Source organism: Hylobates moloch, unplaced genomic scaffold (assembly GCF_009828535.3).
Source record: "Hylobates moloch isolate HMO894 unplaced genomic scaffold, HMol_V3 SCAFFOLD_3, whole genome shotgun sequence".
Taxonomy (NCBI): domain Eukaryota; kingdom Metazoa; phylum Chordata; class Mammalia; order Primates; family Hylobatidae; genus Hylobates; species Hylobates moloch.
In genome coordinates this window covers 112,792,734-112,816,832 of record NW_026652278.1, presented here as the reverse complement: position 1 = coordinate 112,816,832, position 24,099 = coordinate 112,792,734, and the positions used below count along the sequence as shown (strand labels likewise).

The 24,099-nt window shown below is 38.6% G+C and overlaps 1 protein-coding gene across 1 annotated transcript in view; it reads left to right on the top strand.

Moving 5' to 3' along the window:
- PRDM5 (PR/SET domain 5) overlaps nucleotides 1-24,099 on the top strand; it is a 225,722-nt gene that overhangs the window by 2,811 nt on the left and 198,812 nt on the right. The window contains exon 2 of the mRNA XM_058437033.1: nucleotides 12,256-12,339. Coding sequence (XP_058293016.1) covers nucleotides 12,256-12,339 — 84 coding nt within the window. The remainder of the gene's footprint in view (nucleotides 1-12,255; nucleotides 12,340-24,099) is intronic.

Sequence of the window (24,099 nt, the reverse complement as noted above, 5' to 3'; positions counted from 1 at the left end):
CTCCGTCTAAAAAAAAAAAAAAAAAAAAAAAAGTGATTGCAATTCAAGCCATCTGTTGATTTCAAATTCAGAGAATCTAATCCAGACTGAGGTTGGGGAATCTTGCTAGAAACCCCAACCTCATTACATTCACCAGGTTGAGATGGGATTTTCTTGCTGGTGAGACCCCTTAATCCTCTAGTCATAGCCCTTTTCGTGCAGTGCTTCCTAGAGTGGTGGTGTCTTTGCAGCAGAATCACCTAATTCCCTGGCTTTACCTTAGTCCTGCTAGATTTTTCCTTGGCAATTATCCTTTTTTGCTGGTCTGTTGCTTCTAATTTTTTGTCCCAGTATAAAAATCTGTGTAGTGACAACTCAAGAAAAGGAAAAGAGTCAGTTAGAAAGCTTTTGAGAAGAAAAAGGAGACCTGAGTTCATTCACACTTTTACACATTGTGATTTGCTAATAATCAGAATAAGGAAAAATAATGAAATTGACACTTTTTGCATGCTATGTGCCAGACCCTGTCTAATGCTTGCTGTGTTTTCTCAGGAGCACAGTTGAATGCTTCAGTGAAAATGTGGCATTTTAGGTTGCAAAGTATTATGCAGACTAAAGTTAATATTAGTTACTCAAAACTCATAAATTAAGTATACATCCAATAAAAATTTAAAGTTAAACAAACACCTTACTACATTACATTTTTTTGTTTCATGACCATTTCTTTCCTAGCTTGCTTATATGATTAACCACCAGTGGGTGGTGTTTTTTGACATTGTACCTGAAACTGCAAAGTGGAAAGGTTATTTCAAGCTCTCAGATTATGCGATTTTAAGGGAAAGATTAAGGTGGAAATACACTGCTCTCAGCTTTCTTTCCCTTTAGATATTTTAGGCTGTAGGTTTTTCTTCTCTGACTTTCAGTCATTTAATCATTCTTATGTGGCAGGTACTGTACTAGGCCCTGGGAATACACAGGTGAGCAAGACAGACAAGGTCTTTTTCTGCAAGGAGCTTGCTTTCTTGTGTGGGGAGATAGGCAGTAAACAAGTAGAAAATGGAAGATTACCAAAATGATTGAGGCATGTGTTAAATTAATTGCAGGAAATAAACAGGATGAGGCATTAAAGAGTAAATGAGGGGTGGGTCTACTTTAGGAGGGTCAGCAGGGAAGACTTCTCAGAGGAAATGACATCTGAGCAGAGAGCTGAAGTCGCTGAGCCAGCCAGGAGATTCTCTAGGAAGAGAAGTGCAGAGAGCCAACCTGTTCAGCATAAAGCTCTTCCTCTTTCAAAGTGCCTGTCTCTCGGCTTTGGCCAGAGGCATGCTTCCCAGCCTGTGGGCTGGCCAGTTGGCAGGCTGTAACCTTTTAGGAGAAATAAAGTCTTGTCTCCGCCTCTCCGTTTCTAAAATTATATCTTGTAATTTTTTGCTGAGTTAACAGACGTCATCTAATTGGCACATCCTCATTTTACAGGTGAGAACACTGAATCCCAGAGAGTTGCAGGGAGTCTTGCAGCTCACAGTTGCCTCTCAGATTCCTCTGCCTTCCACAGTTTCAACTCCCTCCTTTCCAAACCAAGGCACACACCTTGATTCTCATTGAGGGATTTGTACTAAGGTCATTTGGTGAGGTAAAATCCTAAGTAAAAGAAAAAAAAAATACCTGAAGTAAAGGCTTAAAGGTGAGTTTGTAAAATTACAGTAAGATTTTAAAACAAAAATCAAAATTTACAAAGTTAAAAAAAAATCAAAGAAAGAAAAAAGCTGAAACAGATAAGTAAATAAAAGCCTGTAGAGGAAAAATCACCATGCATAAATGTTAATACAGGAAGACCAGACTTTGTGGGATAAGGTGTTGTGTTGATCAGTGTAGAAGGTGACTTGTCTGAAGAAACATGGATTTGTATCCAAAGGCTAAAAATCTGCCAGCCAGTGTTTGCTTTCCTGGTGGCTGATGATAACTAATCTGGAAACATAATCAGAGGAAAAGTAATCATGAAGCCTGCCATATATGCTATCTCTTCCCTGTGTTCACACATTCACACTTCTCCATAGTGACTCAAGGCAGCTTTGTATTTCCTGGTGTTATTAAACATTTTTAAAATTATGTAACTACTCTAATATTTTCTCCAAAACTATATTTTTTGTGTGTGATAATGGCAGCTACAATTAATTCAATAAGTATTTATTGAACTATGGCAGTTTTAGGCACTGTTTTAGTCACTAGTGGCAGAAAAGCAAGTGACAGAGACAACAGTCACTAGATGCTTTACACATTCTTTAGTGAAGTCCTGCAATAAACCTGCAAGGGGGCTGTTAGTATCACTGTTTTATAGATGAGAGAGGTGATGTTGAGGAAGGTTATATCAGTCCTAAGTGGATTAATGAAAATTTGAACTCAGGTCATTCCATATATACTTTTCCTTAAAAATGTTTTTTCTCTATTCTGATAAAATGCTATATCTACAAATATACAAACACATGCACACTTTTTTAAAAAAACATGAGTTTAAAAAATAAGAAAAGAGTAAACTCACTTCATCATCTCACATTTTTCATTCAACGGTATCTTATGGAAATTCCTTTATCTACCTTGGCTCTGTTTTTTTTTAATGTGTGACTATAGTCTATGCTGTGGATGTGCCATAATTTTTATTTATTCAGGTCTTGTTTTACACATTCATTTAACAGTCTTTATCACTCTATATGCCAAGACCTGTACTATTCACTTTGGGGTACAATAGTTAAGAAAATAGGTATGCTGGCTCTTGGGGAGCTTGCAGTCCAGTGAGGGAAGACACAAAATAACAGACCTACAAGATAACTTTTATACTATTTTAAATATTATAAGCATTATAGAAAAAAGAAAAAGAGCTAGGTATGGTTGACTTGGCAGAAGAGGTGTGTGGGTGTGTGTGTGGGATGCTATAAATGTTAGATGGGTCAGTTAATCCTCACTAAACAGGAGAGATTTGGGCAGTTATTTGAAGGGTGGTAGGAAATTAGCCAAATGTATATCTACGGGAAGAGCATTCTAAGTGCAGAAGGGGCAGCTACAGTAAAGGACCTAAGACGGGAGTTTGCCTGTTGTGGTCCAAGAACAAGGAGGTCAGTGTGGCTGGAATGGAATGAGCAAGTGGGCAAGCAGTTGAGGAGGAGGTCAGAGGGCTAGTGAAGGGATGAGTGTTAGGGGAAGATCTACTGCTTAGAGCCCTTTAGGCCACTGCAAAGCCTTTGGCTTTTACTTTGAGTGAAATGAGAGGGCACTGTAGAGTTTTGAGCAAAGGAGTGACATAAGTTTATCAAGCATGACTGGCTGTTCTGTTGAGAAAAGTTTGCCACAGGGCAAGTGTGTAAACTGGGAGAGTTAGGATTCTACTGCAGTAATCCATGTGAGAGGTGATGACAGTTTAGACCAAGATAGTGGCTACTTTGGTAGTATGGGGTAACAGAATGTGCTGATAGGATTGGATGTGAAGTGTGAAAGAATGGGAAGGATTCAGGATGATTCCAAGGATTTTAGCCTGAGGAATTGGAAGGATTGGATTATCAGCCAGCAACTGAGATGGGGAAGGTTGTGGGTAGAGCAGGTTTGAAGAGGGCAGATCAGGGGTTCAATTTAAGGCATGTTGTTTTTGAGATGTCTATTAGACAGCAAGGGGATATGTCAAAGTGTCAGTGAGATACAATTGTATAATGCAGTTCCTCCTTCTCATTCTTTAAAATGTCACACATTTTATGTTATATGTTATAAATCTTACAGTATGCTTTTACTCTTGTTTCTTTAGATCATCAGTGATCTTTTAGAGCATTAAAATGAAGACAAGTTATCTTTGTTATGTACCTTTACTTTTTACCATTACATTTAGCTATTTATTTATTTATTTATGAGATAGAGTCTTGCTCTGTCGTCCAGGCTAAAGTGCAGAGGTGCGATCTCAGCTCACTGCAACCTTTGCCTCCCAGGTTCCAGCTATTCTCCTGCCTCAGCCTCCTGAGTAGCTGTGATTACAGGCGCCCACCACCACACCTGGCTAATTTTTGTATTTTTAGTAGACAGGGTTTTACCATGTTGGCCAGGCTGATCTCGAACTCCTGACCTCAAGTGATTTGCCCACCTCAGCCTCCCAAAGTGCTGGGATTACAGGCGTGAACCACCATGCCTGGCCCATTTATTTTTATTTATTTTGAACTAAGTTTCTGTCTGGTATCATATTCTGAATGCTGAAGAACTTCATGTAACATTTCTTACAACACTTGTCTTCTGGCAATGAATTTTCTCTGCCTTTATCTGCCCTTCTGCCCTGCTCTTGTTCTTCTCCCGACAGTGGACTTCGCTGTGTTATTTTTTGGTGCTGGGTGGGCTGATGGTGAGGGGTATGGGAGAAGGGTCTCTGTTGTCTTGTTCTATTCTCCCTCTTATGTAGACTTTCTCTGCCTGGGCCCTGGGAGTTGGGCTTTCTCAATATGCCTGCTCCTCTTCCCCAGGAGAGCTAATCTTTTAACTTGTGTCAGTGTTTGGTCTTTTGTGGGTGAACATTTCTTGTCCCTTCCCCAGTGGTAGGAGTTCTTTGATGGTTGTCGTCTAAGTGCTTGAGCCTGTACTGTTTCCTGCCCTTCTCCCCGCAGTGGTGGATCTTTACTGGGGTCATCCTGGGGATGACATAGTTTACTGCTTTTCTTGCAGTAGCTAAAGGCTTTCTTTTGCTATGAGATAAAGGTCAGGACAGGAGGTGTACACTGTCATGCCATTCTTGCAGCAGCTGCTGTTCTGCTCTTGCATGACAGCACCACTGAGGAAGTCTCTCTTTGTTCTCCCATCTGTTCCCAAACCTCTCTCACATGGGGAGGTCCTTGGAAAAGAATGTGAGCATGCCTGTGAGCATCTCTTGGGTCTGGGGCTTGCTGTAGTTCTATGCCTTCATTCTGTCTCACATTCCTCCTTTAGCAAGTTGTTAAAATGTTAGTTCATTTTTTACTTGTTTGGATGGTGGATGGAGGAGGGCACTGGCCACAGGTAAGCTAGTGCTCTCCTTAAGAAAAGTTATGATTTTGCAGTTTATCGTTCTCATTGTTAGGATAGTAGTGATACTCTTACTAACCTTCTTGGTGGAAACTGAACTTTTATATATTTTTTATTTCAATAGCTTTAGGGGTACAAGTGGTTTTTGGTTACATGGATGAATTGTATATTGGTGAAGTTTGAGATTTTGATGTACCCCTCACTGAGTAATGTATGTTATATCCAATATGGAGTTTGGATGCCCCTCCTAGCCTATCTCTTCTGAGTGTCCAGTGTTCATTATACCACTCTGTATGCCTTTGTGTACCCACAGCTTAGCTCCCATTTGTAAGTGAGAACATGTGGTATTTGGTTTTCCATTCCTGAGTTACTTCACTTAGAATAATGGCTTCCAGCTAGATCCAAGCTGCTGCCAGAGACATTATTTTGTTATTTTTTATGGCTGAGTAGTATTCCATTGTGTACATATACGTTTTCTTTTATCCACTCGTAAGCTGATGGGCACTTAGGTTGATTCCATCTTTTTATGATTGTGAACTGGGCTGTGATAAACATACATGTGCAGGTGTCCTTTTGATACAATGCAGTTGATACAAAGCATTTCCCCTGCTTGCACTCACTCCATCCTGCAGCCCTTGGAAGAAGGTGCCTGCTTCTCTTTTGCCTTCCACCATGATTCTAAGTTTCCTGATGCCTCCCTAGCAATGTGGAACTGTGAGCCAATTAAACCTTTTTCCTTTATAAATTACCCAGACTTAGGGAAGTTCTTTATAGCAGTGTGAGACTAGACTAATACACCTCTCATCCCTTTAAAAAAATACTGTGGAGTTATATTTTTTTATGTGAGGTTTCCTGGATCTATTTTCTAAATATCATATTTTTATCTGGTCATGGTTTTCACTTGAGATTTTGTTTTCGAATTTGATTCTAAATATCGTATTTTTATCTGTTCATATTTTTCACTTGAGATTTTTTTTTAAATTTGATTCTTGTCTCTTTCTTTCAATTCATTCTGTAAAGATATTTAATTGGGAAGTTAATGGTTTTTAACTCTTAAAAGTTTTTTTTTTTTTTTTTGAGTGCTGTATTTGAATCTCCTTAAGTTTTGTTAGGTAATTCAGTTATTCCCTTTAGTTGAGGTATTCTGTCTGCTGCAGAACACAGAGCATGCGTCTAATTTTTCTGCCTTATCTTCCTTTTTCTAGCAGCTCTGCTCCTTTGTATGGGCTATATCCCTTGGTTGACTCATTGGAGCTCAAGACTGGTTATTGAATAGTCCTCTGTGGTGTCAGTCCTGCAGGTGGGAGAAGGCAAATGGGTCTCTCTTCAGTGGGCCTGCACTGGCAGATAGGCTGTCAGTTCCCTGTCAGTCAGCTTTCTGGTCTCCTTGTACTTTCATGGGCATCAAGAACAGGGAAGATTGTGGGCTGCGACCCCCTCCATCTCTGACTTTCAAATTCTTTTTGGGATTCACTGGTTTTCAGTCCTTGTCCCTGGTTACTCTGCTGTCCTCTACCTTATTACTAAGTCTACTGGAGAGAACATCTCACACCAGATTTCTGCCAGAACCTAGGCTTCACTTGCATCCATTTGCCCACAGATGCTAGTAGTAGTTGTTTTGCTCAAGAGAGGAAAGTAACAAGTTTGAGGGTGAAGGGGAAAGATGTTGCATTCAGATCACCATATACCCACAATTCTTTTTGTCACATCTCTGCATTTCCGTTTTGTATTATTTCTTAAGTGATGCATTTCATAAAGAAGAATTCCATTTTATTATAGGCACCACTACATTTCTTTCCCCTGACCTCTGCTGTCAACTGGAGTAAGAGAGACAACCACAGTAATTAAACTTGAAGTTTTTGTTCTTCCTCTAACAGGAAGTTGGCAGATGGAACAAGATGTTTGTGGCCATTAGTTCAGTGGCTCAAAATGTCAGGGCAGAAGTCTTTGCAATTCTCTTGGACTCAAGGTGGCTGCTTCAGCCCCAGCTATCATGCTCATATTCCAGGTGGGGAGAAACAGGATTGGGTATACGTTCTAGTTGACTCAGCTTCATTTAAGAACTTGTGTGATAGTTCCATACAATGATTTCTGCTCGCAGGTTGTTTGCTCCCTTCTCTTCGAGATAAATGTAGTATTTTACCTGGATACATTAGTACCCTTAACAAGATCAGTGTTCTAGTACTAACAGGGATGGATATAGGGAGGCAACTAGTCTGCCTCAGACTTCCTACAGTAGGGAAGGAAGATTGGTTATTTTTCACATTGAATTTTTAAGAAACACATTTAATACACTATTGAAGGTCTAATTGTATTGCAAAGGCACATACATGCACAGTAGTTTAACATTGAAACATAATTTTGTTCTAAGTGAGGACTCCAGTCTCCTTCTGTGAAAAACATCATAATTTCAAATATAACTGACTCAACTGCAGATTGATTCACTTTAATGTATTTATTTCATCTATATGTATATTTTTTATTTCTGAACTATTTCAAAGTAAATTATAGACATTGTGACAATTCACCCCTCAATACTTTAGCATAAGGACATTCTCCTAAATAGCCATGATGCCATTTTAGCAAATCCAACAAAAATAACAGTAATTTCCTAATGTCTTCTAATGCTGGTCCATATTTAAATTACTCCAATTGCCTACAAAATGTTTTTATAGCTATATATTTTTGAACCGGGATCTGATCAAAGACTACATATTACATTTAGTTATGTCTATTAAATATCTCTTTAATCCGTCCCTCCCACTTTTTAGTAACAGTGACTCTCTGAAGAGATCCTGTCAGTTGTAGAGTATCTCACACCTGGATTTACCTGATTACATTCCCAGGGCTTTATTTAACTTGTTTCTCTATCTTCTGTATTTCCTGCAGTCTGGAAGTTAGAGATAAATATTTCTGGCAAAAATACATTGTGGAGTGATGCTGGTTTATTTGTGCTGCATAATAGTAGGGGGCATATAATGTATCTGGCTTCCCACTGTTACTGATGCCAACATTGGGTTAAGGTAATTTTTCTATTGTAAATGTACTGCTTCCCCTTTGTTCTTAGCAAGTAATCTGTGAGCTGATACTACTATATAGATTTTATTTTTCACCATCAACCTTTTGCCTAATGGTTTTAGTATCCATAGAGAATTCTCGCCAAATCAGTAATATTATTAGGGATTTCAAAATGGTGATTCGCTAACTCAAATATTCCCTCTTTATTTATAAGTTAGCATTCTCCTGTAAAGAAGAGCTTTTCATCATCAATTTCTGCTGTCTGGTTATCCTGAACTATGGTTACTATTGAAAAGGCAGGACAAAATGCTTAATTCCTTTTCTTTACTAATTTTAATAATAACCTATTATCCTCTAATGATAGCAAATGAGATTTTAAAAAAATTTCCTTTTTTCTCTCACTGACAGTATGGACTTACAAATTGTTAATGTGTTTCAATCAGTTATCCTCTTGTCCCCTTCGAGTACCAAATTGTTCTAAATTTGGTCTGTGGAAGCTCTTTCTATTGGAATTTAAAAGCTGGAAGAAATCCTAGAATCAACTAATCTAAATCCCTAAGTTTTGTAGATAAGGAAACTGAGGCTTAGAAGATAGTGCTTCTCCCCACAATTCTGAGAGAGGTATCTGCAGTGAATCTTGTTTTTAGCTTCTAATAACATTCAGCAAAATGAGAGAAAATGGCCCACATTTTTGCAATCATACAGTTTTTGTTTATTAAAAGTTACTGTCTAGTCCAGTGAATAGAAGATTGAATGGATTAATTATCTGCTTTATTCAGAAACAGTTTGAATAAAAACAAAGATGCTCCATTATGGGCTGGACATTGGATCAGTCTGAGAAGTGAGTTTGACTCTGACAGTTTGGTGTGTACAGGCTGAATTTATCTTGAAGTCACATTTTATTTGACCTGCACAAAGTGTTGAATTCTTGGAATTCATTGCCAATGTAAAAAATCAGTGATTTCATACACAAATTTGAGTTATTAGCTTCTCTAAAAATCATGTATATATCTGGCAACATCGGGCCCACCTGATGATATAGCAACATTCAATTGGAGTGGAAAAGTTTTTAGGTGGCATGCCCTTTCCACCTTACCTCCTGGCTACTCTCTGATGTATCACTTACATGTTTATTGTTGGGTATCTGGTGTTGTGTTGCCCTGCTGCCTAACTTGTAAGTGTTTGAGGTGGTGACTCTTGAGATAGAAGCGAAAAAGTCTAGGAAAGTTCTTGCAAAGAAATCACAGATCAAAGGTGATACCAATAATGCAGGCACAAATGGACAGTAAGAAAATGGAAGAGCGGACAGTTTTCCTATCTGCTAGTGTGAAGTCTTCAGCAGGTTTATTACAAAAAGTAAAACTAATGATATCAGGAAGTCAGCCAGAAATTTTTGAAGTTTTCAACAAGAGTGTTTGAAATACGGGTTTCCTTCCCGTCATTGATTTTGAACCTCCTCCTAGGTGTTTAATTTACTAAAGCACATATATATACTTCATTTATGATGAATCATATGAAAAACTTTCATTTTGTAGGTCAAAAGTGGTCAAATATTGGCAATTTCATATAATTCCACTAAAAGAAAAAGAATTATATATGTATGGGGTATGTGCCCCAAACTTCCCTTTCATAGATGTGCTACCCAAGCAGATCTGAAGTCCACTGAGGTAAAAGAGGCTTATACTGAAGTTAGAATCTCTATAGGAAATATGGTTAGTGAATAAAAATAAAATTGTAATTACAGTTTGAAGAAACTACTGTTTGTATCATAGAGAAAACAGTGAACAAAGAGAGAAGGATTGGGTAAGTGGTGCTGGAATCCCTAGGGGAAGGCTTCCTAAGAGTGGGTCTGCTCAGTATAAAATCTTCATCTAAAGCCAAATATAAATTAGGTCTTCAATATCTGCATTGTTTCTCACCACAGTAGTATGGATAATTGAAAGTTGGCTGTTTACGTTTTTATAATCTTGCAGCCATGAAAACTCAAGTTTATTGGGTGAACTCTTTCTAATAGACCCAGTAAGGTACTTTGAAGCAATGTCATCAAAGATAGAAAGCTAATTTACCTCCCCATCAGTGTTTTTATGTCAGTGTGTTTCAAGCTAGTTTACCTCCCCATCAGTGTTTTTATGTCAGTGTGTTTTTCAAGCTGTGAATCGCAGCCCATCAATGAGTTCTGTAATTAATTTAGTGGGTCAAAACTCTTTTTTTTAAACATATGAAATAACACAGAGTAGACAATATGAAGAATATGTATAAATATACAGTATCACAGGTTTTTTTTTGTCTTTTCTTTGAAGGATATTCCTGAAATATTAAGTATCTCAGTTTTATAGATGTGTGTTTCTGTGTGTGTGTGAATGGCTCTAGATTGGCTTTAACTTAAGCTCACAATTTCTTCAATTCAGTAGTCAAGGTATTGAGTGTGTACATTGGGCAATTGCATGGCCCAGGTCATTGCTAAATTGTAGTCAATGGAAAGCTGAGGAGGTGGCATCAGGTGGCCTCAGCAGTGGACCATGCAACTGTCTGTCAGGGTTTTGAGTGTTGGCTTGGTGAAGTGGATGTTGCCTGAGCACTCCACTCAGAATAAACCACTGGTTTCTGATACTATGTCTAATCATCGCCACCTGATTGACCTTAATCAAGCAAGCTATTTAAACTCCGAGGCTCAATTTTCTTAGTTGTTAAACGGGGAAACTCCCACATAGGATTATTTGGAGTGTGGCACATGGTAGTTCAGTAAGTGTTAACTCTTCTCCCCTGCTCTTGTGGAGGTTTTCCTACCTGCCATCAAATCCTGGTTAGGTCCCGTCTGGAGGAGAGAAGTGATTACTTTGTAAAGAAAGCCAAGCCTCTTTGGGGCTGTTGTGTTTGAGTGTGATGTTGAATGCCCATTTTAGCATGAGGGGACTAGTGAGGCATGGGAGGATTGTGAAGCAGAGCAGGCTTCTAGCTTCTTTGAAATTGGCTGTCTAAACTTTGTATTAATATCTCTAATGTTATGAATAGTCAGCAATCTCCCTGTTTCTTTGCTATGCCTGTGTTTAAATTACTTACAATTATAGTCTTGATTTGAGGAATCTCTGTGGGTATTTTCCGCCCCTAAGTTAACATTAAAGAAATGGTCTTCCTGGCTCTGCCAGTATTTATGGCTTCTCAGGACCTCTTTTCTTCATCTGTAAAATGAGGGGGCTGGCTTAACTACTAATATTTGTAATTCTTTAAGCTTTAAAATTTTACTGTTCTCAGGAGTTGGGTGTTCTGTTGTTCATTAAGTAATTTATATCCTTGAAACATTGCCTTGGTGGTTATCTTTTCTCCTTACAGTGTTCATCAAAAGAGATTTTGTTGTTTTTTTTCTTTCATCACCTCTATGTGAAGGGGAGGATTCTGCTGAAAAATAGTCATAGGCAGATTTAGAAGCACGAGTGGCTCTGTGTCTCATCTGCACACATTTCAACAAAATGTCTGGTTGGACAAATTCAGCTCATTCCGACTGTCTCTGCAGTCCCTGCTTTGGTCACTTTAGAGAGAAAAGAGTGTTACTTGCCCATTGAACATGTCCTTAAAAGTCCCTTCAGGATAGATTGAAGGACAGCCCATTTCCAGATTCTGATTTTAACAAAGACCAGAATTCTGTATCTCAAAACTAGTAACACTGGTGTTTCTCGTGCAGGTGGGCTTCAAAGCACACACTTTGAGAAAGCCTGGTTTAAAGTGTGCCCATTTGCCTGTTTGAAAGATTGGCAGGCAAATTTAAAGTTTATTTATGAACACTCTTCCTCTGAGAATGGCAAGCCCACGTCTTTCTTGTCCAGAATATGGATGAATGTATGATTTTTATGGAAACCAGGTGATATTCTGCCTGGTGGGCTTGTCTCTCAAGTCAGACAAAACTCAGTGCTTTTTTCAACATCGCTTGCCAGAGGCTATGAAGAGGATTGAAACATATGAAATACAATGTTCAATGCCTTGTCAGAATTTGAAAGTAAATGATTTAACCCTTTTATGTTGGCTCCTATGTTGTGGATTTAGCGTTTTAGGCTAAAAACAGATTAAGTTGGATTGTAAATAAACATTTCGTGTTGGGTAAATTAGTTAATATTTTAAAAGCATCTCTTCTTTGGGCATGAAGATTTGCAGAAAAACATTCCAGAAGAAGAAAGTCGTTTATCTTAGTATGTGGATTTATTGTACTAATCCTTGTTCAATATAATCATTGCTACTCAGGGTGAAAAGTTCGGACCCTTTGCTGGAGAGAAGAGAATGCCTGAAGACTTGGATGAAAATATGGATTACAGGTTGATGTGGGAGGTGAGGATATGATTGTTATTTTAATGTTAAAAATATATTTGTTTTGTACCATTTAATGCATTTTTAAGGCTACATTAATTGATACTGATTCCAGTTAAATATTTAAGTATTGAAATATTTTAGTTCTTTTTTTCTTTTCTTTTTTTTTTTTTTTGCGGTGGAGATTTGCTCTTGTTGCCCAGGCTGGACTGCAATGGTGCAATCTTGGCTCACTGCAACGTCTGCCCCCCAGGTTCAAGCGATTCTCCTGCCTCAGTCTCCCGAGTAGCTGGGATTACAGGCGCACGCCAACATATCCGGCTAATTTTGTATTTTTAGTCAAGACGGGGTTTTGCCACATTGGCCAGGTTGGTCTTGAACTTCTGACCTTAGGTGATCTACCTGCCTTGGCCTCCCAAAGTGCTATGATTACAGGCATGAGCCACTGTGCCCAGCCGAAATGCTTTAGTTTTTAAAGAAAGTTTAGCTTTTTTTTTTTTTTTAAGAGAAAGTGGACTGTTGAAATATCTTACTAGACAGTTCTTTTAGAGATCTGAAGTTCATCATCGAAAAATAAGTTTTTCAGGTATAGTGATGTTTGAATTTCAAAATAAGCATGGCCTGAATTTAGAACTTGACTTCTGTAAATAAAATTATACTTAATTTTTTTTATTTACTAGTTGAAGTTCTAATTGTATAGAAACAAATCTCAGTTTCATGTTGTAACAAAAATCCCTCCTTAAAATGTACCTTACCTTTACAAACACATAGTTAAGGAGCTGTAACACTAGAGACAGTCTTTTGCAATCTAAAGTTTCACTTAGGCAGAGATCTGTATATGCCAGTATATGTCTGCACTTTATGAGAATTTTCATCCTAGTTTATACCAATTGTATTCATTGCTGTTCTTTTCTAGGCATTAGAAAAAGGACCTAAGGTACCAAAGTAGGAAAGCAGTGGTGTAGACTGTTGAAACAAAAATTTGGAAAATGCAGTCCTAGGAACTATATATTCATGTGTTACTTAATGATAGGGATTCATTCTAAAAAATGCATCATCAAGTGAACATCATAGAGCATATTTGTACAAGCCTAGACGGTATAGCCTACTATACTCCTAAGCTATAGGGTATAGCCTATTGCTCCTGGACTATAAACCTGTACAGCATGTTACTGTACTGAATAATGGAGGCAATTGGAAGACAGTAGCAAGCATTTATGGATCCAACGTATCTATACAAGCCAGGCACAGTGGCTTGCGCCTAATTCCAGCTACTCAGGAGGCTAAGGCAGGAAGATTGCTTGACGCCAGGAGTTGGAGCCCAGCCTGAGCGACATAGCAACCCAATCTCTAAAAAAAATATAAAAAATTATCTGGGCCTTGTGGTACATGCCTGTAGTCCCAGCTACTCAGGAGGTTGAGGTGGGAGGATTGCCTGAGCCTAGGAGTTCAAGGCTGCAATGAACTATGATCATGCCACTGCACTCCAGCCTAGGCAACAAAAGGAGACCCCCTTCTCTAACAAATGAAATTGAAAAATATCTAAATACAGAAAAAGTACAATAAAAATATAATATTATAATCATAGGAGACCACTGTTGTATATATAGTCCACTGTTGACTGAAACATTGCAATGTGACACAAGACTATTTGATACTTTCTATGAGGAGGGTAAGAGCTGAGATAAATGTAAGAGGTAGAGATTATACAATCAGAAAAGGTTAGAAAACTGGAGTAAGGAACTACACATAGAGAGTCTCTCTTGCATGTATCAGTAAGGGTCTTCAGAGAAATAGAACCAAGGAGATTGTATATATATTTGTTTATTTTAAGGTATTATATTATTGTGGTGGTAGCAAGTCTGAAATTTGTAGGGCAGGTCCTCAGGCTGGAACCTCAGGCAGAAAGGTGATGCTGCGGTCTTGAGGCAGAATTTCTTCTCCAGGATACCTTAGTTTTTGCTCTTAAGGGCTGTGACTAAATGGATGAGGGCCACACACATTATGGAGGGTGATCTCCTTTACTTACAGTAAACTGATTGTAGATGTTAACCGCATCTACAAAATACATTTACTCCTATATCAGTGTTTGATTAAATCAAAATACCTTTACTCCTATATCAATGTTTGATTGTTAGATGTTAACTGCATCTACAAAATACCTTTACTGCTGTATCAGCGTTTGATTAAATAATTGGGTACTATAGCCTATCCAGGTTGACACATAAAACTATCAGTGTATTATCTGTAAGCAAAATGCATTTTTAACCATCACCCGTATTGTTGAAATGCTGAGGGTAGGGAGTGGAGGTGACTGAGAAAGGATTCTGAAAGGTTTCTTCAGTGCAAGTGATAAAAAATGGAAATTAATAATATAGTCCTCACTATAATTTAAGTGGGAAATGTTATTGATAGTGCCTGAATTTAGCCTGCAGTTTTATTTACTTTTATGAACTTAAACATATTAATGGTTTTCACTATTTTTCTATAAGGTCTTAATTTTCTCAGCAGTTAATTCTTTCACTATGAAGGTTTTTCAGAAACCAAACATTTATGTGACCAAAAAAACCTGATAACTTAGTAAGTCATAAAAAGATAAAAATAGTACATTTTGAACAGGTTTTTTCCTTTTAAAAAATGTTATTTGTATAAATTTAAGGGGTACAAGTTCAATTTTTAACATGTTATTAATAGTTTATGTTAGTTGTTTTGTCATCTGAAAATTTTAGTGTGATGATCACATTAGTGTTTTGTGTAGCTGTGAGGTATTGTTAAACAGATAATAATTTTTATTTTAAAAGGAAGACTTGCATATAGGAAACAAAGTCATTTTTGTACTACTATATAGTTGACAGTTCCACAGTACATCATCTAGTTTTGCATTATCTATTCCTGTAGTTCTTTAATGTCTTTGCATTATTATTTTGTTTTCACATTAGTTGTCTCCAGCTCTCACTCTGCTACCCAAGGAGCTATTGATTTTATACATTTTTATGCTCAGGTAATGGTACGCTCACACGATTGCCGTTCTCTATTTCATTTTACTTCACTATGTTTGTGTTTTGAACAAGTAATATTTGTACTTGTTACACAATTCAGAAGGTACAAAAGGGTATTGATGAAAAGTCTCTGTTCCCTTCCAGCCTGTTTTTTTTCACCGGAGACCTTTTGATACATTTAACCCCTTAGTTCATATACCTTCCCCCTCCCCTTCTGCTTCTTTTTCCTCTCGGTCTCGTCTTCATTTTGGATTGTCAGCCATTGTATTAGCCTGTTCTCATGCTGCTAATAAAGACATACCTGAGACCGAGTAATTTATAAAGGAAGAAGGTTTTTTTTTTTTTTTTAATTTTTTTTGAGAAGGAGTCTCCCTCTGTCACCCAGGCTGGAGTGCAGTGGCACGATCTCAGCTCACTGCAACCTCCATCTCCTGGGTTCAAGAGGTTCTCCTGCCTCAGCCTCCTAAGTAGCTGGGATTACAGGCACACACTACCACACCCGGCTAATTTTTGTATTTTTAGTAGAGACGGGGTTCTACCATGTTGGCCAGGCTGGTCTTGAATTCCTGACCTGAAGTGATCTGCTGGCCTCGGCCTCCCAGAGTTCTAGGATTACAGATGTGAGTCACCATGCCCAGCCAGGAAAGAGGTTTAATGGTCTCACAGTTCCACATGGCTGAGATGGCCTCACAATCATTGTGGAAGGCAAAGGAGAAGCAGGGGCATGTTTTACATGGTAGCAGACAAGAGAGCTTGTGCAAGAGACCTCCCGTTTATAAAACCATCAGATCTCATAAAACTTACTCACTACCATGAGAACAGTATTGGGTAAACTGCCCCAGTGATTTAATTATCTCTAGCTGGCCCTGCCATTTACACATGGGGATTATTACAATTCATGGTGAGATTTGGGTAGGGACACAGAGGCAAACCATATCAGCCGTTCCCTGCTCTGCCCAGTTGTGCAGCTGGGCAGGGGAAGGGACAGATTCTGTGGTAGGTCTTCTAGAGGGAACATTTAAAGAACAACACTTTTAGAATTGCAGAGTTATTGCTTGCTATCTTTAATCTTATCCCTTATTATGTTGAGTGAGCAAGCTGCTTCCAAACTCTGAGTTATACTTTTGAAAGTTCTTTATTTTTTATTATTTTAGCTTTGGAGGTGCTAGGATTCAGAAAGAGCACCGATACAGGAGAATAACTGGTCCTGTTACTGGTCCTACTTCTGCCCCTTGTGGAACTGTTTGAGTCTTTCCAAAGAGAGATAGTGAGCCTTCCCTTCTCTGGTGGGTAAATTTAAATTGGTTACGGGAGTCATTTGTGCTATGCCCCATAGCTACGGTGCTAACCACCATGAAGCTCTCAAATGAGTAGTCCTTCTCAAGCCAATAGTTACATACGTTGTGGTTATGGAACATGAACCAGAACCTGGTGTTAGTGTCTGGAAAATGATGTCATGTGAGAGAGCATGTGGCATAACTCCTTCTCAGTTTATACCTATATTCTGCTTATGATGCCAGTGGTTCTGGTGGACAAGGCCAAGGGCCCCTGGGGAGCCATTTCATACCAAAGAACTTGGAGGTACCAGTCAGGATTGAGCCTCCTGGTAGGTGTGAGCCTCTGTGAGCTCGGGACAGGGTATGAAGGGATCTTAGGATCATGGCGAGCACTGATAGTGTCTACTGCCACCTCTCTCTCTTTGTCCAAAGGTGCAGCTTAGAGCTTACTGATGCCCACTGCTTCAGAGTGCTCACTAGTATCTCAGTTACTTTCTGTATGGGCCATCAGGTTTTGAGCTTGGTCTCTGAATAGACTGAGTATTGTGGGTCTTTAATCCTTCTTGATCACCTCAGATTTTTACTTTTCTTTTAAAATTAAGTGCTTAAGCAGAAGAACTCCGGATTTCTTGGGCCTCAGGCATGTTACAAAGCTTGAGGTTAGGAACCAGTGTTTGACTGTAAATGCTTCCCTTTGACAATTTGGTGGAATGTACCCAGTTTTCTGCATTGTATTCCATTCTTCTCTTAATTAGAAGTCTTTCTGTCTACTCTTTGCCAAGTGATTTGGAGCTTGAGATACATTTCCTTCAATTCTCTACTAATTCAGACTCACTTTATGACCTATGACCTGTGACCTATGTTCTATTTGCTAAACTCTCAATAATTCTTTGTTTTTACATCTCCAAGACATCCTCTTTCTATAATATTTTCTTAGATATTTCAAACCACAATTCAAATATGTTTTCTCCAGGCACTGGCTCTGTGCTTCCAGCATATAACTTTAAGTTCTGGCACCTGTGGAATGTAGCACAGTTTGTGCATTTTCCTTGCTACCTGTTCTGACTGTTATTTAGTTGTTCTAAAGTGGCTACTGGTGAATCCACTAGCTGCTGGAATCCTCCAAACAGCTCTTCTCTATTGGCTCTGGGTCTTAACCATTTCAAAAGTGATTCTCTGGGATGCTTGCAATAGGTTTGGTGTAGAAACTGCCTTGATAAGTTCTCAGAAACTTGGTGTTGTCCTGTATTTCCAGTGGAGTCATTCATTCTTGAACTTTACAACTGCTCCGAGATCACAAGGTCTCTGCCTCACTCTCCTGTTTTTCTCTCAGTCATGCTGAGTCTGCATTTGCCTCTTAGTCTTTGAACGTTTCTGCAGATGCAGTGGGTGTTCAGTGGTGTGATCTGATGCAGGTGGAGTCATATGCTATGCCACAGTTCAGTACACTGGGTGGTCCCTCTGGAAAGACAGCTTTTACTGTGCAGAATCCTAAAGAACCAGATACAAACTAAAATTTCAAGTAAAATATCTTAATTCTGGGTGGCATTTTCATAGGAAAAATTTAAGTCTCTTTTTTCTTAAATACATTATATCATCCATAACTTATGCTAAAAAGGTATTTATGTCAACACAAGGAACATTAGGACAAAACCAAAACACGCAGAGGTTGAACTTTGCTTTTTTAAAAAGTCTGTGGCCTCGTAAGGGTTCCAGATGTAACACAATGTGGGATACACAGAGCACTGTGAGAGCCGTGTGCGTCACCTGCACCGGCCTGACTTAATGGCATTTAAAAAGTTTTACATGCATTTATTTTCCTACATCTATCTCCTGGATCATTCATGAGAAAACTCTATGTTTTACATCTGAGGTTAGTGTATTACCAGGGTAATTAGTCATTTACAACCTACTAGAAAATTGCATATTACAAAATCCAGAGGAGCAAATTATCATGATTTTATTTATTTTTGTGGGCAGTTTCTGATTTTGTGGACTGAGCAAATAACATGTTTTCAAAATATAGCCATCATGGTGGGAAGAGGATGAGGGATAAAAGACTGTATATTGGGTACGGTCTATACCACTTGGTTGACAGGTACACTAACATCTCAGAAGTCACCACTGTAGAATTTATCCATGTAACCAGAAATCACTTGTACCCCCAAAGCTACTGAAATAAAAACAAAAAATTTAAAAATTTAAAAAAGGATGGAGGCTTGTACATAATCTATCACTCATTTATTCAAATACATGAGGACATATATAAAAGTGCTTAATGTACCTAAAATAGAAGTGAATGGGTAACAATAGCTGTCTCTAAGGAAAAGGAATGGGTGACAAGAAATAGAGGAGAGAGGGAGACTTTTTTATTACTATATAATCTTTTTACCTTTAAATTTTTATTGTGTATGGGCATTACCTGTTGTGTTAAACAAACTTTTTTTTTTTTAAGCAATAGAAACCCCCCAAAACTCCACAAAATATAGCAATTAAAAGACATCATTATAGGATTTGCAGCTGTTTTTGTATGATTGTGAATCTCTTACAGTTATAGCAAACTATTATTTCAAAATAAGTGTACATACCAGATGAGTTGGGACTCCTGTTATTGATGGGGTTTAAGACATCCATTTATCAGTTAAAATATATATGGATTGTTTTTGGAAACTTCTTTTCCAACCCTTGACTCCCCTCTTCACTTACACACTGGTGATGGTTCTTGGTTAATAACCTCTCTTTGTCCTTGGTTATAAATTTGAACCAATGAAGAACAGGTAGGAACCAAATGAAGATAAAATGTCTACTTTATTAATGAGCATGTATGATATTATGAAATCTATATTTGGTCCTCATCTACTTCCTTGACATTTAACTCCTAAAATCCTTGGAATCCCTAGAGTATAAGAGAGTTTTTTGTATGCCAATGAGATGACTGGAGGCTGGAGTCCCCTAGGTAGCCTCCAGAATGGGACTGTTTGCCAGGGGAAGCAACCACGTGATTAGAGGGTTGGAACTTTCAGCCCCCTGGGTCCCCCTCACCTCTAGGGAGAGGAGGGTGGCTGAAGGTTGGGTTGATATACTAGTGACTAGTATCAGTCATGCCTAGTAATGAAGCTTCCATAAAAACCCAAAAGAACTGTGTTCTGAGGGTTTCCAGATAACTGAACACATGGAGATTTTTGAAGGGTGGTGCACCTGGAGAGGGCATGGAAGCTTTGCATCCCTTCTTTTATAGCTATTTATCTCTTCTATACCTATGCCTTTTTCTCTATCTATGCATCTCTCCCATCTGGCTGTTCAACTCTATTCTTTGGAATATCCCTTATTAATATACCTGTGAACATAAGTGAAGTGTTCTCCTGAATACTTTTAGCCTCTCTAGCAAATAAATTGAACCTGGGGAGAGTGTCATGGGAACTCCAGTCTATAGCAAGTTGGTTAAAAGTTTCAGAGGCCTGGACTTGCCACTGACTGGTGCAGGGACAGTCTTATGAGACTGAGCCTTCAACCTGTGGGATGTGATGTTATCTCCAGATAGATAATGTAAGGATTGAATTAAATTAGAGGACACCCAGCTGATGTGGTACTGAATAATCTGAATAATCCACCAGAGAGTTGCTTGCTTGGTGTGTGATGGGGGAAACCCTGCCACATGTGGTAGTAGAAGTGTTCTGGGTTGATTGTGTTGTGAGAATAAAGCAGGAGATTCTGAGTTTGTTGTTTTCCTATCCCTACAGCATGCAATAATTTTCTAAGTACCTAGCTCCAGAAAAGCTGGATTGGTGACTAGGACCCTAGGCCAGAATGGGGACTTCATGCTTGGCTTCTTAAATCTTGAAGTGTGTACCACCTGTGGCAGGAAATGAGTCAGCAAAGTAGATTCTAAATCTATTGCCAATCAGCTGTGTGATGAATTGTGGGCTAACTCAGACTCACTTCACAGTATAATTGGAATGGAGGATAACAGCATTGGAGAGAGACAGGTCTCCAGCCTGTGTAGAAGGCACACCCTGAGTCAGCCGGTTTGTTTGCTTACTACACAACAGGGGGCTGGGCACAGGGAATTCTGGCCCCTGCTTTTTTTCTGAGGTATGGTAACCAAAGTAAGTATCGGACCCAATGACTATCAGGGTCTCAGTAATCAGCTGAAGAGAGGGAACCATGAAGGAAAGAAACCCAGAGTATATTTATTCCAGTCTATTTCTCTCATGGAGGAGAAAGTAAGGAAATATGAAAAAGGGGAATAAGGATTCTTTATGAGAACATATAGAATTATGTTCTTCTCGTTTCTCATACAGAAAAAATGATGTGCTCGTTTGGAATTCTTCACAAAACAAAAATAGGCATGGTGAGTGAAGCAGGATGGAAAGAGGAGGGCTATCAGACAGTCAGACAGTCTTCAGTCTGATTGCTGCCCCTAGGATGCAGTAGAGCCCTTATTCTTCTGGGGCCTATGTTTTAGTAGCAAAGATAGAATTAAAACATCCCTAATAAATAATATAGTGAAAGGTAGTGATATATGGTATAAAGAAAGTAAAATAGGGCAAGAAAGCTTCTGTCTGATACGAACTTGAACACATCAGTATTACTGCTGATAACAACTCCAAAAGACAGGTTAAATATAAAAATAATTTGTTTAACGGCTTGAAGGGGTATTAAAGCAAGGAGTCCTAGAGCGACTGAAGCTCCAGAGAGGTGATAATTTTGGAGAGATGAACTGATAATCTGCAGTTGCTTTTCTCTTGGGAAAGTGGTCAGACTGCAGATTCTGTGTATAGGCAAGAGACTGAAAATCTGAGCTCAGCCTGTCTAGAGGGTTACTCTTTGAGGACACAGAAATAGATAGAGCTTTTGGAAATCTTGTTGTGTGAAGCAATAATATTGGAGACCCAAAAGGACTAAAAAATATTGCTGTCTCCTTCTCAAGACATTTGCAGAATTATGAAGCTGCGTGGCAGATTATTATAAAGTTAAGCCACATGCCTTTGAAAAGCAAGGTGTTCTGTGGTCTCATCTTGCTGAGGAGAGGCTTTCAGTGCATGTCATACTTTGAACTGGAAGCACCATAGGGCTGTGGGTAGGAATATAGTACACTGAAACAGACTGAGCCTTGCCGCAACTGAAGCCCAGCTGTGAATCACCACACTCCCTGATGCGTTTAAGGTGAACAGTTTCTGCTCTGCCTGATAGAAAACAGGGTAAATCTACTCCAGAGAAATATAATACCTGGATCCTCTAAACTTTTCAATATACAATATCCAGCATTTTATAAAAAATGACTAGACATGAAGAGATAGGACCATATCACTAAAAATGATAAAAGCTGGACAATAGAAACTGACTTAAGGAAATTTCAAATATTCATTGGAGTTGGCAGATGAGGACTTTATAGTAACCATGACTGTTATACTCTAGCACATGGAAGAAAAGATGAGACAAAAAGAGGAAGAGATGGAGAATTTTACTAAAAAATTGAAATGTATAAACAGCAAATTTATACATTTAGAGCAAATTTATATTTTAGAGCAGAGAACTCAGTGTGGAAATTACACAGTAGGTATGACAAAGCAAAAGACAGAATGAATGAAGAGGAAAAGAAGTCAGTAGAAAATATTGAAAATGAATTACAGAGATTAAACCGATATTTGAGACAGTGAAAATATCTAAAATATCTGTAATGTTAGGACCTTTTAGCTTAGCAGGAGAGGAGGTAGAAAATGGGACAGAAGCAATTTTGATGAGGTAATGGCTAAGAATTTCCCAGGACTTTTTAAAAACATCTGATGAATTGAGGAAGCTGTATGAGCCTGAAGCAGTGTCAACAGAAAGATGGTTACACCTACCGATATCTTAGTAAAACTACTTAAACCAAGACAATCCTAAAAGCAGCTAGAAAAAAAAGGAGACATTAAAAAAGAAACAGTAAGAGTGATAGTTGATTTTTAACAGAAAAATTAAAAGATAGTGGACAACTGAATAATATTTTTAAGGTGCAGAAAGAAAATAGCTGCCAATCTAGAATGCTTTACTCAGCAAAAATATCATTAATAAAATGACCTAGTTCTTCCCATCTCTTCCAAATGTGACCTAATTCTTTGAGTCACTTCTATGTGACTGGTTCTTTGAATTTGTCAAAGAATTAGCTTTAGTTTAAGGCTAAGGCTAACAGCATTATTCACATCATTCATTCTTCAAATGAGGGTACTAAGACCACCTCCAGATCTTACACAGAGGAAAACTTTGCTACTTTGGATTTACTGAAAGGAGGGAAAAAAAAAAAAAAAAAAAAACTATAGGAAGGCCGCGTGTGGTGGCTTGTGCCTGTAATCCCAGCACTTTGGGAGGCTGAGGCAGGCGGATCACGAGGTCAGGAGATTGAGACCATCCTAGCTAACACGGTGAAACCCTATCTCTACTAAAAATGCAAAAAATTAGCTGGGCGTGGCGGCGGGTGCCTGTAGTCCCAGCTACTTGGGAGGCTGAGGCAGTCGGATCACGAGGTCAGGAGGTTGAGACCATCCTAGCTAACACGGTGAAACCCTATCTCTACTAAAAATGCAAAAAATTAGCTGGGCGTGGCGGCGGGTGCCTGTCGTCCCAGCTACTTGGGAAGCTGAGGCAGGAGCATGACTTGAACCCGGGAGGTGGAGGTTGCAGTGAGCCGAGATTGTGCCACTGCACTCCAGCCTGGGTGACAGAGCGAGACTCCATCTCAAAAAAAAAAAAAATTATATATATATATATATATACATGAAATATTTAATAAGCACAGGGATGTTGCACAAATTGAAATAGACAGACTTTACAAACAAGCCAGTGAGGAAATTTCCAACGTAGAATAAAAATATAACAAACTTCAAACTATTTAAAAGAGGTTGTAATTGATCTCCTGAATTTCAAATTTAGAGGTAATGTTAATCAACTATGTGCAAGTGACTTCCCTGCTTGAGATGTGAATGAAGAGATGCTGTGCTATCTCTTTAGAATGAAAGTGACAGAATTTAAAGATATTAAATAATATTATAGAATAGATTTTTATTTTGCTGAAAAACCTTATTTTAAAATTAAGTTCCTCGCACAAATTTCATCTCAAGTAGAGTGGTGTCCCATCTTCAGTGTTGACTAAAGTTAAATGGGAATCTGAGAAGGACTTGATTAAATGATCATGTCAGAAGTAAAATAAAGCTGTCTGGAAGAGGAAGCATGAAAAATCTCAGGCCATCTTCACTTGATTCTCCAGTGATTCCGATGCAGGTGCAGGTGAATTAAGAGAGCTCATCAAAGATGCTCTTTGGGACTGGGCATGGTTGCTCATGCAAATAATTGCAGCAGTTTGAGAGTCTGAGGTGGGAGGATAGCTTGAAGCCATAATTCCTTTATTTTTTGTAGAGACAGTGTCTTGCCACAAAGCAAGATTTTTATTTTGCTGAAAAACCTTATTTTAAAATAAAATTCTCACCAACAAATTTCATCTCAAGTAGAGTGGTGGCCCGTCTTTAGTG